Source organism: Physella acuta, unplaced genomic scaffold (assembly GCF_028476545.2).
Source record: "Physella acuta isolate Inbredline_101_S28 unplaced genomic scaffold, ASM2847654v3 ptg000579l, whole genome shotgun sequence".
NCBI classification, from domain to species: domain Eukaryota; kingdom Metazoa; phylum Mollusca; class Gastropoda; family Physidae; genus Physella; species Physella acuta.
This window is the reverse complement of record NW_026732098.1, coordinates 890,563-906,353: the sequence shown is the minus strand read 5'-3', so window position 1 is coordinate 906,353 and position 15,791 is coordinate 890,563. Positions and strand designations below refer to the sequence as shown.

At 32.6% G+C, this 15,791-nt stretch overlaps 1 protein-coding gene across 2 annotated transcripts; it reads left to right on the top strand.

Annotated features, from left to right (window-relative positions):
- Nucleotides 1-846: 846 nt before the first annotated feature.
- Nucleotides 847-13,483, top strand: LOC131947000 (uncharacterized). Of its 2 annotated transcripts, XM_059308081.1 has the most exons (14): nucleotides 847-898; nucleotides 2,944-3,098; nucleotides 6,833-6,998; nucleotides 7,173-7,222; nucleotides 7,527-7,554; nucleotides 8,166-8,222; nucleotides 8,651-8,734; nucleotides 8,954-9,010; nucleotides 10,249-10,335; nucleotides 10,568-10,630; nucleotides 10,853-10,882; nucleotides 11,251-11,307; nucleotides 11,646-11,687; nucleotides 11,997-13,483. In XM_059308081.1, the coding sequence occupies exons 2-14, from the start codon at nucleotides 2,955-2,957 to the stop codon at nucleotides 12,005-12,007; spliced, it is 876 nt and encodes a 291-aa protein (XP_059164064.1). In that variant the 5' UTR covers nucleotides 847-898; nucleotides 2,944-2,954; the 3' UTR covers nucleotides 12,008-13,483. The 2 variants fall into 2 exon arrangements, with proteins under 2 accessions (XP_059164064.1, XP_059164065.1); XM_059308082.1 differs by lacking the exon at nucleotides 2,944-3,098 and having other exon boundaries at nucleotides 864-898.
- Nucleotides 13,484-15,791: the final 2,308 nt, after the last annotated feature.

The following is a 15,791-nucleotide window of genomic DNA, read 5'->3' as shown; positions in this document are numbered from 1 at the left end:
TTCAATCAATATTTAAACTGATATGCCGCTAAAATAACCAATCACTACCATTTCTGTTTTGATATCCCATGTATAAATAGAAAGCTCTTCTTATGATTGTATTGTCAGGTTAAGGCAACTCTTTTTGTGATTATATTTTTAGGTTAAGATAACTCTTGAAACCTTCTATTAAAATGTAAGTTGAGGTAACCCCCCCTCCTCCAACACCATTTCGGAGTATGTGTGTTTCAAGTTAGAAAAAGACTTATTAATAAGTCGTGAGTGTTGAAAAACAGAATCGAGAGTTTGTTAATAAATTACCTTGAATAAGAATACAACTTAATAGCTGTCATCACTGTACTGCATATTATGTTAGCAAGTTTTGTTTTAAAATACTGTACAGTATATTCTGATTGATATTTTGGTTTGTAGTTTTAAAAGGGTTTAATGATTAACAAATAAATGTATTATTTTATTATTTACATTAGAAAATGAGCAAGTGTTGTGTTTTCACAACAATATACCTGCGATTTTCTTGAACTTCAATGCTCGTTGAAGAAAAAGTCACCCCGATGAGCTATCTGCAGCAACAAACGAGGAGAGAAAAATAATTACAACACACGCCAATGAAAAGTTAATTATTTTAATTATTAATTCAGCTAGACAACATGTAAACATCAGCTATCTAGTCTAGACCAACTGGAAAGTACCATCTAGCCGACATATTAAAAGATGTCTTGTTTTCGTATTTGATCAAAACTTTCTAGTTCGATTAAAAGCGTCAATTTACAAAACGTGTTTGTTTATATTAATGTATATTTCCTTTAAAAGATCGCAGGATTCATATTTTTTAAATTACCAAACTATATTTAGAATATCCTGATTATGTAATCTGGCTTTGATTACAATGTCGGATAGAGTAAGTAATCTTTTTTTATCTTTTAATCAAGTTAATGGATTTAATGTAACCAATTAATTGTAGTAATGTGTGTTACTGTCAAGTTTGGTGTTAAAGACGATGACTCATTCATTAAAGTAGGAAATGTTTTCACCTGGTATGTGTCATCATTAATGCAGAGAAGCTCTTCCGTCTCTTGGTTAGATACGTCACCAGTCAACAAAAACAGAATGGGCGCTACTGCCCACAACTACACTACATATAATTAATTAATCATATTTTCTTTAGGTTCAAGATTTCAGTTGTATATTTGTAAGGTTTTATCGTTGTATAAATACTGGGGAGTAAGCTATAAACATGGAACAGCCGACATAGCAAATCGGGGTTTACCGAAGAATCGGCGAAAACCCATAGTGCTCTCATATCTGCCATTTTGTTCAATTCTTTCTCTCTCTCTTGCTTACTATATTGTGTGTGTGTGTCAGTGGCGGAACTAGAAAAAAAGGGCCACCCCGCAAAAAAAAATTTAGGCCCCCATATGTATATATATATATATATATATATATATATATATATATATATATATATATATATATATATATATATATATATATATATATATATATATATATACAAACACAAAATACGAACATGGGATACTCATTGCTGGCCTGTTCGGGTTTTGAAAAAAAGTGTTTTGTTTATCAATTAAAACAAATTACAACATCATATCATGTGTGTAAGTGCATTAGTGTGTTTTGTGAAAATCAGTTCTATTTTATCTTGGTTATAATACTTCCTAGCCTCTAGACCTAGACGGTCAAAAGAATATAAAACACGAAAGCTTTTTATAAGTAATGGTGTCTCGTGTTATGTTTATGTTTTTTTTTTGTATTTATACTATTAATGTAAAATACATTTCCTTTTTGCACAATGTCATTCTTTAGTAAGTACTTTATAAAAATAAATAATTAAGAGAAGTAATTGCTTTTTAATTTGTTTAGTACAAATCTATTAAAAGGAACTTATGAGCACCTCTATTTTACTATTTAAAAAAGGGAAATAAGTCATAGAAGTGGTTTGAACGTTTGCTTATCTTTGATAAGTTTGATTGTAGGAGAAAGAGGACTCGGCTTTCACAGTAGTTAAAAACAAAGGGAAAAAGAATATTCAAGAGTTCGTGGGTTGGTGTCTATAGAATAAAGATAATCCAACCGCAGCTACGGTAACCTTTTTACAAAACAACCATCAAGTCAAAATGCAAGAAAATTTTTAAAAATGTAACTATAAAAAAAAGTATTATGGTCGGCTGTGGGCCCCTAAATGGCGTGCCCCCCCCCCCCCCCGCATTGCGGGGTCTGGCGGCACTGTAGTTCCGCCCCTGGTGTGTGTGTGTATCCATGTGTGTGTGACAAAGTGTAACACAATTTATAAAGTGAGAAAAGCTTTTTTTTTTGGTATACAGTTGTTGTGCAACATACTGACACACGGTTACGTATAATCAAGTGTGTTGCACAACATATAAGATAAACAACCACAAGCGGGTTACAGAACACAAGACTAAATAAAACAATGGTATTTTACAAGACCTATCTACACAATCTACACACAGTCTATTCTAAATAGGTAGTCCAAACTGGCGAAAAAGTGCGTTTTGAGTTCATTTTTTGTGGTTTTCAAAAAACAAAATTCACTACTTCTAGTTCTGCTATAAGAATAAAATTTATATCTCAATAAAGTTTAAGTCGTTAGCTGTCAAAATCAGGTATTTTTATATCTGTAACACATGTTCGAATGTGTGTTATATTTGTTTGAAAAGTATCAGTTACGGAAGTTACGATCGACCCAATACTATTTCATTCAGTGTTTCTTCCAGACTTTTTTCTCGGGGGGGGGGGGGGGCACTTGAAATTTTCGGGGGGGGGGGGGGGGGGCGGTAGACTTTCTTCGGGGTGGGAGGAAGAAATGCCTGGAAGAAATTGTTTCATTAGTTCATTAGGTCACCTCATTCGCAACAGTACGTAAAATAGTTACACAAGAAATGAAAATTTTTTTTTTTCGGACAGGGTCAGTAAAAATGGATGATATAACTTTAGACGGGGTATTTTTATCCCACATGAAGCCAATATTGCATAAGTTATTTCAACAGTTCGTAGTGCCAGCCAATTTGATTTACTTAATTCAACAGCAGACGCCAAACATAGTTACTGAGTCAGATAAAGTAAGTCACTATCTTCATGATACAATTATTATTGACTGATTGATATACAGATATTGTATAGCTTATATATTTATGTATGAATATATATATATATATACTAGCTGCATCCCGTGCTCCGCCACGGTAAATCTTTTTTAAATGTACCAACTTGGGAACAGAACAGAACAAAACTAAACACAACACAAACGAACGCAAAAAAAAAAAAACAAAAAAAAAACGAAAAAACAAACATAACACTCATAACATAAACACAATTTAAATGTAATCATTAAGGCATATTGCTCACAGTCTAGCCCGTAGCGCCAAATTGCGCCCTTTCCGGTGATTTGCACCCCCTCAAACTTCGATTTGCACCCCTCCCCCCCCCCCCCGCCCTAAAACTTTCGATTTCCACCACACCCCCCCCCCCCTCGCAAATTTTTTCCACCCGACTTTGGCGCCCCCTAAGGTCGGCACCCGGGGACATATGCCCCCCCCCCCTCCATACGCCTCTCCTATAAAACCCGAAAGATAGAATAATAATTAGAAAACAGTATAAATAATAGTCAGTATCTATAATATATACAATATTTCACTTTATCCATTCACGCAATTTATTTCCAGCACTTTAAATTTTAAAAATTTACAATAGAGTTTCATAACTAAAACCATTGCGCACCTGATGAACGTGATGACGCGTCTATAATAGTGCTGAATAGTTGATTCAAAATTATAAGTAATAAACAGTAGGGCCTACATTCAGTGAATAAAATAAATAAAAGATTGCCTTTTATCAATCCATGCTAATTATAATTTTCTAACAATAATTTACTCTTACACATCCGGATAATTTGCATTCACATTTTGCTAATTATATTATTGCAACACTAATTCCTTCTATGACGACCGTATATTTGCATTCACATTTTTTATTAGCGTGAGTTTAATGTATTTTTAAATTACCTCTTTTGTCAAAATTAGAAAAAAAGAGTTATATTAATTTGATTTTTCTACCGTACTGTTATTATGTTATTGAAATGTATCCATTTTTTTCTGGGAATATAAACGAAAATGATATTTGACATTGATACTTTTAATATGTTTTAGCCGTGTGTGTATATTTAATATTTTCTTTAAGTTATGCAAAATTGTACAAACAGTGGAAATTATAAAATAGCTCTATGCCGCTATATAAACAACCCCTACTCTAATACTTATAATAAGACACTGCGGTGCACTGAAAAGCACAGCATGGTGCGTAGTTTACTTTTATAGTCCCAAAATCTATAGCGATGACGGAAGGACTGACACACTACCTAGCCGCTTATATTATAGACTAGAATACCCGTCATCCGTTGGATAACTGTGGGTTTCGGGGGTCATCCATCAAAAAACATCACGTCTGTCACTCAGAGGCATAGCGACCCTTCCCGGCGCCCGGGGACAAACTTTTCGATTTTAACCCCCCCCCCCCCCCAAAGATTTCGATTTTCACCCCCCCCCCCCTCCCTCAAACTTTTGATGTGCACCCCCCCCCCCCACTCAAACTTTCGATTTGAACCCCCCTCAACCTTTCAATTTATTTTTCCAAACCATTTTGGCGCCCCAACATATGTCCCCCCCCGCCCCCCCCCTCCACCTGAACCCCCACCTCCCCTCCCCCCCGCCTCCCCTCCCACCCGCCCCCCCCCCCCTCCTCGCTACGCTACTGCAGTGTCACTTATCCTCACAAAAAACAGACCCCACATTCAAAAAGATGTTTTTTATCATTTAAAAACACCGAAAACACCGATTTCGGACTATCCCTTCATATACTGACGTCACAGGTGACCTACTCAACTCTACTTCACCTGCCCAGTGTCCCGCCAAGTCTCAGACAACATGTTTTTATCGTTTAAAAAACGATTCCAGCCGAGCATGTCTCTGACCACACTATCCCTTCATATGCTTAGGACAAAGAAACAGATGAACCCTACTTCACCTGCCCTGTGCCCCGAGAGTTCCTGATAGTCAGCCTTATCATTCACATATAGGGCTTAAGAAAAAATAATTGAAAACGTAAAAAAAAAAGTTCTATTAATTTTTATGACACTGACTTTAAAATTTAGCCTTCACTCTCCAAAGCAAATTTTAAAATGCTTTTCTGACATATCTAGCCCTGGCCACCTATACCATGTTTAAATAATGTGAACACCCGCCATCTTGCTCGTGGTAAATATGGCCTAAAAATGGTCCGAAGTCATTCGTCCGGTCCGGACGCCATATTGTTGTTAGCAGCCGACCACGCCTCCAAGTTAGTTAGTAATCCTACTATATCTAGATATAGAACCTAGATTTTAAAAAATCCCATTTATTCTCGAATTAGATGATCATTGAAGCTAAACAAAGATTTATATAAAATAATTAAGGCCTGAAATAGATTCTAGATGTAGAATTTACATTAAGTCTAGATCTAGAATGTACATTGAGTCTAGTGACCTAGATCTAGGCTAGATCTAGATTCTAGTCTAGAATCTAGGCTAGATTCATAACTTTCCTTCAACAGCTGATCTTTAGATCTAGATCTAGAGAAATTTATTGTAAAACTAATGAAAAAAGACAGTTTAAAATTGATATAAGTGTTGGAACGTAATAAATACAGCAAACGGACGTATTGTTTAAGTTATAGCCGGCAGAAAATTAGCTTTGTAACGCGTTAAACTTTTGAATGGGCCACAAAGTCTATGATGGAGTCCGCCATTTTTATTGTACTAAAAAAGTAAACACATCAAGGGACGTCACTATTCCCACAAAGTTTAGTCAATGTTTTAACATTTTCTTGGACAGATTGTAGATCTAGAGAAATTTATCGTAAAACTAAATGAAAAAAGACAGTTTAAAATTGATATAAGTGTTGGAACGTAATAAATACAGCAAACGGACGTATTGTTAAAGTTATGACCCACAGAAAATCAGATTTAGAACGCGTTAAACTTGTGAATGGGAACACAATTTTCTTCGATAGACGCCGCCATTTTATTGTACTAAAGAGTAAACAAAAACCTGTGACGTCACGGTCCCGCCGAGTGTAGTGGTCGTTTTAATCTTTTAAAAAAAAATGGGTTACTCTGCATATGAATAAATCAATAAATTAATTAACGTCTTTAAATAAATGTGTGATTAACAGTCTGTCTTAAAACAAAAAAATTTCTATACCTACATACTATTTTACAGCTTTCCACGATGAGTGCAACCATGCGAGATAGTCGATCAGGCAAACAAAAAAACAAACAAAAAAATAAATATTCAAACATGTAAACAAACTTGACTTTTAGTAGTATATAGATATTATTGTAATACATTTCATGAGATAAAAATCAATCTATTATAAAACGTATGGAAAGGTGTTAGTCTGCACAAAATATTGCTTGTTTAAGTTAAAGCTTTAGAAAATCCCCTTACAGTGCAAAGCAGTTAGACATTGATTGCAATTTTAGAAACAAAGATTGAAGTTTTCGTTTTCTATACAAATGACAACCGCCTACATTTATCTGTAGAAAATTAGTTGTTTTGGGGAAATAGATATTTTTCTAAATTTTCTGAAGTTTGAAAACATTTTGTTGATCTTTGATTGAAGATCGAACTATATCAATGCTTTCAAAAAGTTATCAATTTAATTATTGGGCTGTAATATTTATGCTAGGCAGACTTCAGTTAGTTTGAGTGATGTAGGTTTGTCTAAGTTGACATTTAGATTCTGTTTGTTCATGTTTTAGTCCAGAATTTTGGCGGAAGCGAAGATGTGCGGAGACGTTCAAGCAGCGTCGATGCTACTCGACACGGTAACAAAACACGTCGATTGGTTCCAGTGCCTTGTGTCAGTCTTAGGGCATCCAGATGTTCAGCTGGGCCATGTTGCTGAGAAAATGAAAGAAATAAAAGGTCAGATCAACGGTTAGCGCACATGACCATTGTCACTAGCATTTCACAACTAATTCTGCAACTACTTCCTTCACAAATATCTGTGTTTACATTTTCTGCAACTAATTCCTTTACAAATATCTGTGATAACTCATTTCTTTACAACTAATACAACTACACAACGTGTTTTTCCAGAAGTCTACAAAAAGGAGTTTCTTACAAATAAGGCTTCGCAAAACCTAAAGGTAACTGTTTTAAATGTAATTTCCGACCCCCCCCCCCCGACACACACACCCTTTATATATTTTTAAATGCACACATAGTTATACACATACACTTATAATTATACATCTAAATCTATTATATATATATATATATATATATATATATATATATATATATATATATATATATATATATATATATATATATATATATATGTATGTATGTATATAAGTGTATGTGTGTGTGCGAGCGCGCGTGCGTGCACGTTTTCTCGTGGTTTTTCCACATACATTTTTAGAATGTATTTCTTTATTTTTTTTTAAGGATAGTTCAGGATCAATCTCGGAGACAGGTTCGTTATGTAAAAGTATTTTTTATCCTCTTAAGTTAAGTAACAAACTAATCAATTACCTAATGAACTATTTAATTTTCCTCCTCATGCGTGTATTTTTCCAAAAATAAAAATAAAATTATGATAAAAGGATATTTCTGAAAAGATTCAACTTTTTTCTATCTACATTTTGAAGATAAACAAATGATATAAAAATTATAAAAACTTTTTAGTCATTAGATGACGTGTTCAATTAAATTATAAAAGAAAACAAAAGTATTGTCAAGTGATGGCTTAAATTGAAACAAGAACAATTTTAGCAAAGTACGTTTATTTTAACAAAAAAAAAAAACAGAAGGCCAACATTTCACACAAGCCTGCCCTAAGACTTTTAATCCTAACTTTCTTTATCGATATATATATATATATATATATATATATATATATATATATATATATATATATATAATTATGATACGTCTTTTCATTTTTCATTAATTCATTGCGATTTAATCGCTTAAGTTAATATACATATGTTCACACGAGTTTACTGTATTCATTACATTAACATTAGTTAAATATGAAAATAAAAGAGATAAAACAATTCTAACGTGGTGTTTCTCTGTTTACAGCACATTTTAAAAGCATGCTTGCAGATTATGAAATCACAAAGTTAAAAGCAGAAATTGGTAGGGTTATATACATATATATATATATATATAAATATATATATATATATATATATATATATATATATATATATATATATATATATATATATATATATATATATATAAATAAATAAATAAATTTATTTATTTATTTATTTATATACATATACATATATATAAATTTATTTTTATATGCATATATATATATATATATATATATATATATATATATATATATATATATATATATATATATATATATATATATATATATATATGCCATATACATTTGTGTATATAAAATTGTTTAATATTATCTTTATTTTCAGTTACATAAATATGCACGTAATCGTGTGTGTGTGTGCTTGTGTGTGTGTCATTGTATGTGTACACACGTCCTGATGTAATGAATAATTCAATTACTTTTTTGATGAATGTATGAACAGATACCTTAAAGATTTCACTTCAGGCTCTAAAACGAGAAAACAGCCAACTTCGCTGTTTTCAAGATCAAATCAATCAAGAGAAAGGTATGTTGATGTTTATATTTTACGTATTGGAATATTGGAAACATTGTAATTTAACATGTTGTTATAAAAGTATCATGTTTCAAATCTGATTGTGTGTTTTACTGAGTTTAAACTAATAAATATTTTGTTTTTCAAATTTAGTATTAACCTACAATTTAATATGCATGATATTTAATTAATATCGTGTTGCTTTATTTACTAATTTTTTTTTATGTTTAGATTTTAGTTTTAATCTTGGAACTTACGGTGTAAAAACAAGGTTGAGCGATGGCATAGGTACGTTAACTATTTGAAAATATTGTATGTAACTCAAACAAGCTAAAAATTCATTTACCTACAACACATGTGTACCACGGCACAGAGAGGCAATCAATAAACGTTTAGAAGCCGCTCCTAAATGTCCTCTATGTTTTACTATCTTTCCGTTTGAGGATAAGTTTGGGGGTATTATAATGTTTAAGTAAATCGAATCCGGGCGTCCTCCGGCGCCCCGACAGGGTGCGATTAGGCGCCCCGGGCCTTACGGTGAGTGATATGGCGCCTAAGTTCGTTTTAAACAGTGCGATCGACTATGGATAAGAAGGGTTACTATAGTCCTTAACTAAATCGAAACCTGGCATCTGCTGATACCCTACAGGGTGCTATTTGGCGCCCCAGGCATTCTCGTTAGCGCTTTTGCCGCCGACGTTCGGTTTGAACTGTTCGATAGCGTGTGGATAATTTGGGGTATTTCAATCGTTTATTAAGTTGAATCAGGTTCCACCGGTGTCCCGGCAAGGTGCGGTTCAGCGCCACGGGCTATTGTTTTTTGCTTTGCGTTGCGTTTATGTTTATGTTTGCGTTTGCTTTTGTGTTTGCTTTTGTGTTTGCGTTACGTTTGTGTTTGTGTTTCCTTTTTTCCCCCTCTGTGTTTGGGTTTGCGTTTATGTTATGTTTGCGTTTGTTTTTTTGTTTATGTTTTGTTTTTGGTTGGTTAAAGGTTAGGGTTAATTATAAAAGTAATACATTTTCTAAATCCGGGAAAGCTGGGTATATGCTTCTAATAAACACAGAAGTTATAGTCATTTACAGATATGTTTTTCACAGAGTGCCAGTGCAGGGTCTGGCCGGGACGGCTAGTTTTCTATAGATTTAAAAAAATTAAAGTGTTTCATACAATACTATTAAATACAATATTTAACGTTTTGCTTGCTTTACGTTCTGCTCGATATTCTCAGCGATTAGTCCAAAAAATGTACGTATGGCAAGTTTGCATCAAATACTAATCATCGATTGTTAAAACTAGACCGGTATCGTTGGATAATACGCAAAAATAACAATTATAAGTGTATGTTTCTGAAATGACCATGAAATATTGTTAAACAGCGGAGTCACGGTATCGTCGGCAGCCATCATTACCATGCCGACGGTAAAAAAGTATGTCACGCGACAGGCTAATTTGACCATGTGCAAAGAGAAACGTATTAGCATTTGATTCTAAGCATGTATTTTAATTGACATTGTTTATACTACAGACAATTTAGAAAATGAAAAGAATATTATCCCTAAGAAAAGGCTGTCGCTATTGCAAAGAGAGCTAGAACGGAACAGAGCTCAAATCGGTAGGTCAACATCAGAACAATTGTGACGTATGTGTTTGTTGAGCCGCACTAATACATACACACACTTACACACACACAAGTATATTTTATTAAAGCCAAAGAGATTCACAATTCACACTGCATTGTGTAATCATTTTATTCATTTGAATGTAATCTTCTGATATTGAGGTCTTAATTCTAATTATAACATATCAATCCACTCCCCCTCCCCCCATTTATATACTTGTCTTAGATGGATTAGCTAAGGAAATGGAAACTTTACAAGAAGAAAACAGGTGCTTGTCACGTGAAAAAGGTATGGCATTTGGCAGCGAGGCAGCAAACAGACAATTTTTCATGTCATTCGATTTTCACGACGTAATGTCACTTAATTTCATGATATTTAGGATTGTTTTCTACAAATTACAAAGTTTTTAATAACTCGGGCATTGTAATTACATTATTTTCAAATGCATTCAGTAACGCATGATTTGTAAGTACATTGCAATGCATGCTTTGTTTTTTCTGTTATTGACAGAAAAAATGCGCAAACGTATAGCAGAATTAGGTAAGTTACCAACATTAACATACCCGAATCCAGATCCAGATTTCTACCCAAATCTGGATAATTAATATTACCTGTAAAAAAATCGCAGCATAATTGTAAATATTTAGCTTAGCCAAAAATAACAACGTGTAAAATGTAGATCTACCATTCAGACGAATTACTTCTGGGTTGAACTAAACTCATTTCGTAATTCTTTGTTGTCTTAGGGGTTATTTAAAAAAAAATAGAATTTTGAAAATTTGAGATAGTAAGTCAGGGTCAAACTAATGTATCATCTATGCTAATTATAATTTATAGAGAAGGTATATTAACACTTTATAAATGATTGACAAGAGAAAAAAATCCATTGTTGATTTCTTATCTTTTAGAAGAGAAATTGAAGGACATCGGCCACCCATTGAAGGGCAGGTGTGAGAGAGATCAAGGTAAAGAGAACACTTTGTTTGAATTAGACGGTTTATTAAATACTTTTGTCTTTTTATTAAACAAATTCAGTTTTATGAATTTTATAAAATGTATGAGCAATGACATTCAAAGACTTATTTTTTTTTTACCTTATCTTGAAGTTCCTTTTACATAAAAGGATTACGTAGTTAAATATATGACTTAACATTGAATTAATCATACCGCTTTAAAAACCAAAATTACAATATTTATAAAAGACCTTCAATTGGTTTTATTTTGTTTGATTATAAACATTTCTATTGATTATATATAGAATATTTCAATATACGAATCTTTTGGGTTTTTTGTATGTGTGTAGGTAAAAATAAAAGAAGCGCAGGAGTTTTTAACTTTCCTGAAGGTAAGAAAATTTAAAAATCGTTTTCTGTGACACACCTCTACATCAGATGGTGACCTGCAGAACATTCTAGAATAAAATGCATTTCATCAGCAATCATACACAGTATTAAGAGAGTTAAAAGTTTATGAAATAAAATTTCTTTGATAAACCAACCACGATTGTCTAAAATTGATCGTTATGTTTAGATTTGAGCCGTAGCTCTTGTTGACCCTCCAAATATCATGGGAGACCATATACACGCTTAACTTGCTCAAAACGGGTGTTGTAAGAGTATCAATTTTTTAAACTATATGATACTCTTTCACACAGGTGAAAAGTAATGATGGTCTAAAGATAAGAAGGAAACCCAACTTTGATCCGCCCAACTCCACAACTATGTGCCTGTTGAAACATGTTTTCTTTGGTTTAGAGTGGCCGTGCATGGGAATAGGCCTACAGTAAGAATCATATTAGACACATTTAACCGTTTTTTTTTAAATTCAAACCCAGTTTCCACGATCAATTACACTTCATCAATAGAATTCAAGGTCGGTAGAAAGAAATCATGACAGACACCATTATACCTGACACTGCACTGTATGATGGTTTATATATATATATGTAAATATAGTTCATTGACACCTACAAGTAGTAGTTGTAAATCGTATGATGGTTTACACACACACACACACATATATATATATATATATATATATATATATATATATATATATATATATATATATGTTACATCGCAAATTAAAACATGTTTTTACATCAGTCCTATTAATTGGATGATTATTTTATGTCATTTGGATATTATAGATCTATTGCTCCTCTTTTATTCCATCCGGGTAATTTTTTTCGCCTAATAACAGTGAAATAAAATACGGATGAGACTTTTATTGGACGCGCCTGATTCAATTTAGTGAACGAATATAAAACACCCAGCTTGTCCACAAACCGAAAGATTTTAATTTTAATTATTAAACAGTTCGTTCAGTGTATAAAATAAATAAAAGATTGCCTTTTATCAATCCTTGCTAACTATAATATTCTAACAATAATGTCCTCTTATACATCCGCATAATTTGCATTCACATTTTGCTAATTATATTATTGCAATAATAATTCTTTCTTGGAGGTCCGCAGATTTTGCATTCACATTTTCTATTAGCACGAGTTGAATTTATTTTTAAATTACCTCCCTTGGAAAATTACAAAACAATTTAATTAATTAATTTTTTTATCCTATTATTATTAAACTGTATCCAATGTTTCTAGGAATCTAAACGAAAATGATATTTGACATTGATCCGTTTAATATGTATTAACAATGTGCATGTATTAAATATTTTCTTAACGTTATGCAAATATAAAATAAATTTAAGACATTATATAAACAAACCCTACTCTATATTATACTTATATTAAGACAAGTGATGCAAGTAAAAAGCACGACATGTGATGTGTTTACTTTCATGGTTCCAAAATCTATAGCGATGACGGACTGATACACTACCAGCCCGCTTATAGTATAGATATTTACATGCGAAATATATGTCTGATTTATTAAATGCTGTAAATATTGGTATTAATAAATACGCTTAATTGAATTTTATGAATTGATAAATGAATTTTATTTTTTTTATTAATAAAATAAGACTAATAGATTATTTAATATATAGTTAAATTGTACTATAGATCGACACAGTGGCGTAGCGAGGTCGGGTGTCACCCGGTGCGGCACTTAATGGTGTCACCCCTTAGAGGCGTAGCGAACCTTCCCGTGGACAAACTTTCAAATTTTCGATTTTCACCCCACCCCCCCCCCCCCTCAAGTTTTCGATTTGCACCCACCCCCTCAAGTTTTGGATTTGCTGCCCCCCCCCCCTCAAGTTTTGATTTGCTGCCCCCCACCCCCCCCCCCCTCAAGTTTTCGATTCCCCCTCCCCCTCCTCAAGTTTTGGATTTGCTGCCCCCCCCCCCTCAAGTTTTTCTCTATATATTTTGCTATTTTTTGCCTTGGTATCACCCCCCTAAATGGTGTCACCCGGTGCGGTCCGCACCCCCCCCCCCCCCCCTACGCCTCTGGTTCGACATGTAATCAAATATTAATTACAGGAACTTTGTAAAGATTTAACCAATAAAAGTTTGTGATAAATAAACTTAGCTGTTTAGCTTTTACTGTTAATGAAATAACAGATATAACATTATATAACTTCATGCATAGCGTCATGATATAATGTCATGATGAAAGATGTATTACGTCATACATACAAGGTATATTGTCATGATATAACAGCATGAACACCCAATAAAATAAATATAAAACTACAAAATAAAAATAAAGTTAGGATTATAAAACAACAACGTTTAAAAAAATTTAAGATAATAAAATTAAAATGACATTTTTTTTTTAAGATTATGAAATTACAATGATAAAAGTTTTAAGATTATAACGTTTCGCTGATAAAAAAAAAACTAAATTATAAATTACAAGGATAAAATATTTTTATAATATTACAAGGATAATTTTTTTTAAGATTATAAAGTTAAAATAATACAATCTTTTAGGATTATAAAATTACAAAGATAAAAAAAAAACATTACAAAAATTCAAGGTTAAAATTTTTATGATTATAAATCTACAGTGCTAAAAAAGTTTATTTTTATAAGATTTATTAGTTAAAATTTAAAAATTTTGTATCATGATTAAATAACACCTGATTTTTTTTTAAAAATAATTAATAAACTACTACATTTAAAAATGTGTTTTTTTACATTTAAAAAAGAGATTGTATTGTTGCAACGTAAAAACTTTAAAATTTGAAACATAAAACATTTTTGTGAGGTTAGACTAAGAAGTCGGTTAATCTTCGAATTTATTTTGGTTAAATATTTTACACTTTGTTCATCAATGTTTTACTATTCCACAACTGTCAGAATTAATTTTCTTACAAATTCTATTATAAAAGATTTTATTCTGGATCGTTTAATATCTTATAGTTCATCAATTTTCAAGATAACTATGTAGTTCACAAAATCAAGTAAATATTTATTTGGTTGCTTCCCCTAGACCACAAATTTTGAGCTATCGTGTTATTCCATTATGCATTTTAGCTCAACATTATTTTACTGTATTTATTCAACAATTAAAATGAATATTGTGTTAAAATTATTTTTAATTATTTTATAATAAACTATTGTTGTAAATTAACTGCATTTTGATTATTGTGTTTTGAAGGAAAATAACTCATTACTTCTTGAATTGTTACATTTTTTTAGTAGACTAAATTCTTAAAATAGTTAATAATAAATTTTAAAAGTTATTATAAGTAAATAAATAAGAAAGCTATCCGCTGGAGATGTGTAAATGGTAGATGAAGTAGAGTGCATCTGTTTCTGTAACATTAGCGTTTAAAGACGTGGTGTGGCCAGTTTTGTGACCGTTTCTCAATTATCAACAGGAGGAAGGTAACTAATGTTTAAAAGTACAAGCGGCACTAAAAATAGACAGAATGAATGTTAGAAAAGCGCTACAGTAATTCAGCGAAACAAATTTAAATTAATTTCTACAGCTATATTGATAGTTTTCACAAGAATTAGATTTAATAATTACTGAAGATTCAAATCGTCCGTGAAGAAGGAACGAAAATTTGATGTTGACAAAAACTAATGCTCTCCTGGACGTTGGCACATGTTGTCTTTTCCACTTTAAAAAGCGCGGGAAAACAGTTTGCTTTCCTGGGCGTCCGTGCAAATACCATTAGGCTTAGATGGTGCGTGAAAGAAATCGCTCGTCAAAATGATGGTACTTGGCGTTGCTGGGAGCAATACAAGACTGTAGCACTGAGTGTGCAGTCTATTAAGTCCCAGCAGTCAAGGAGCGCATAGACCCTCAAGATACTCGGGGTCGTAGGTGGCTTCGAGGCGATGTCACCTACACACCGATGTACAGAGGGGACATGTCTAACCCTCACTGACGGAGATCTGAGGAGCGCTGTACAACTCAGCCTGCTAAGGTCTTTGAGTAACTCGTGTATGTCGAGTATTTCATCTGTCACCCTAATCTGGGTAAGCTCCCTTGCGCTGGACACTTGAGCACTAAGAGCTTCTAGAAAC

Coding starts and splice junctions, on each gene's coding strand:
- LOC131947000 (XM_059308081.1), top strand. CDS start 2,955: ATGGATGATATAACTTTAGACGGGGTATTTTTATCCCACATGAAGCCA. Junction 8,735..8,953: donor TCAAATCAATCAAGAGAAAG/GTATGTTGATGT, acceptor TTTTATGTTTAG/ATTTTAGTTTTAATCTTGGA. Junction 9,011..10,248: donor AAGGTTGAGCGATGGCATAG/GTACGTTAACTA, acceptor TTTATACTACAG/ACAATTTAGAAAATGAAAAG.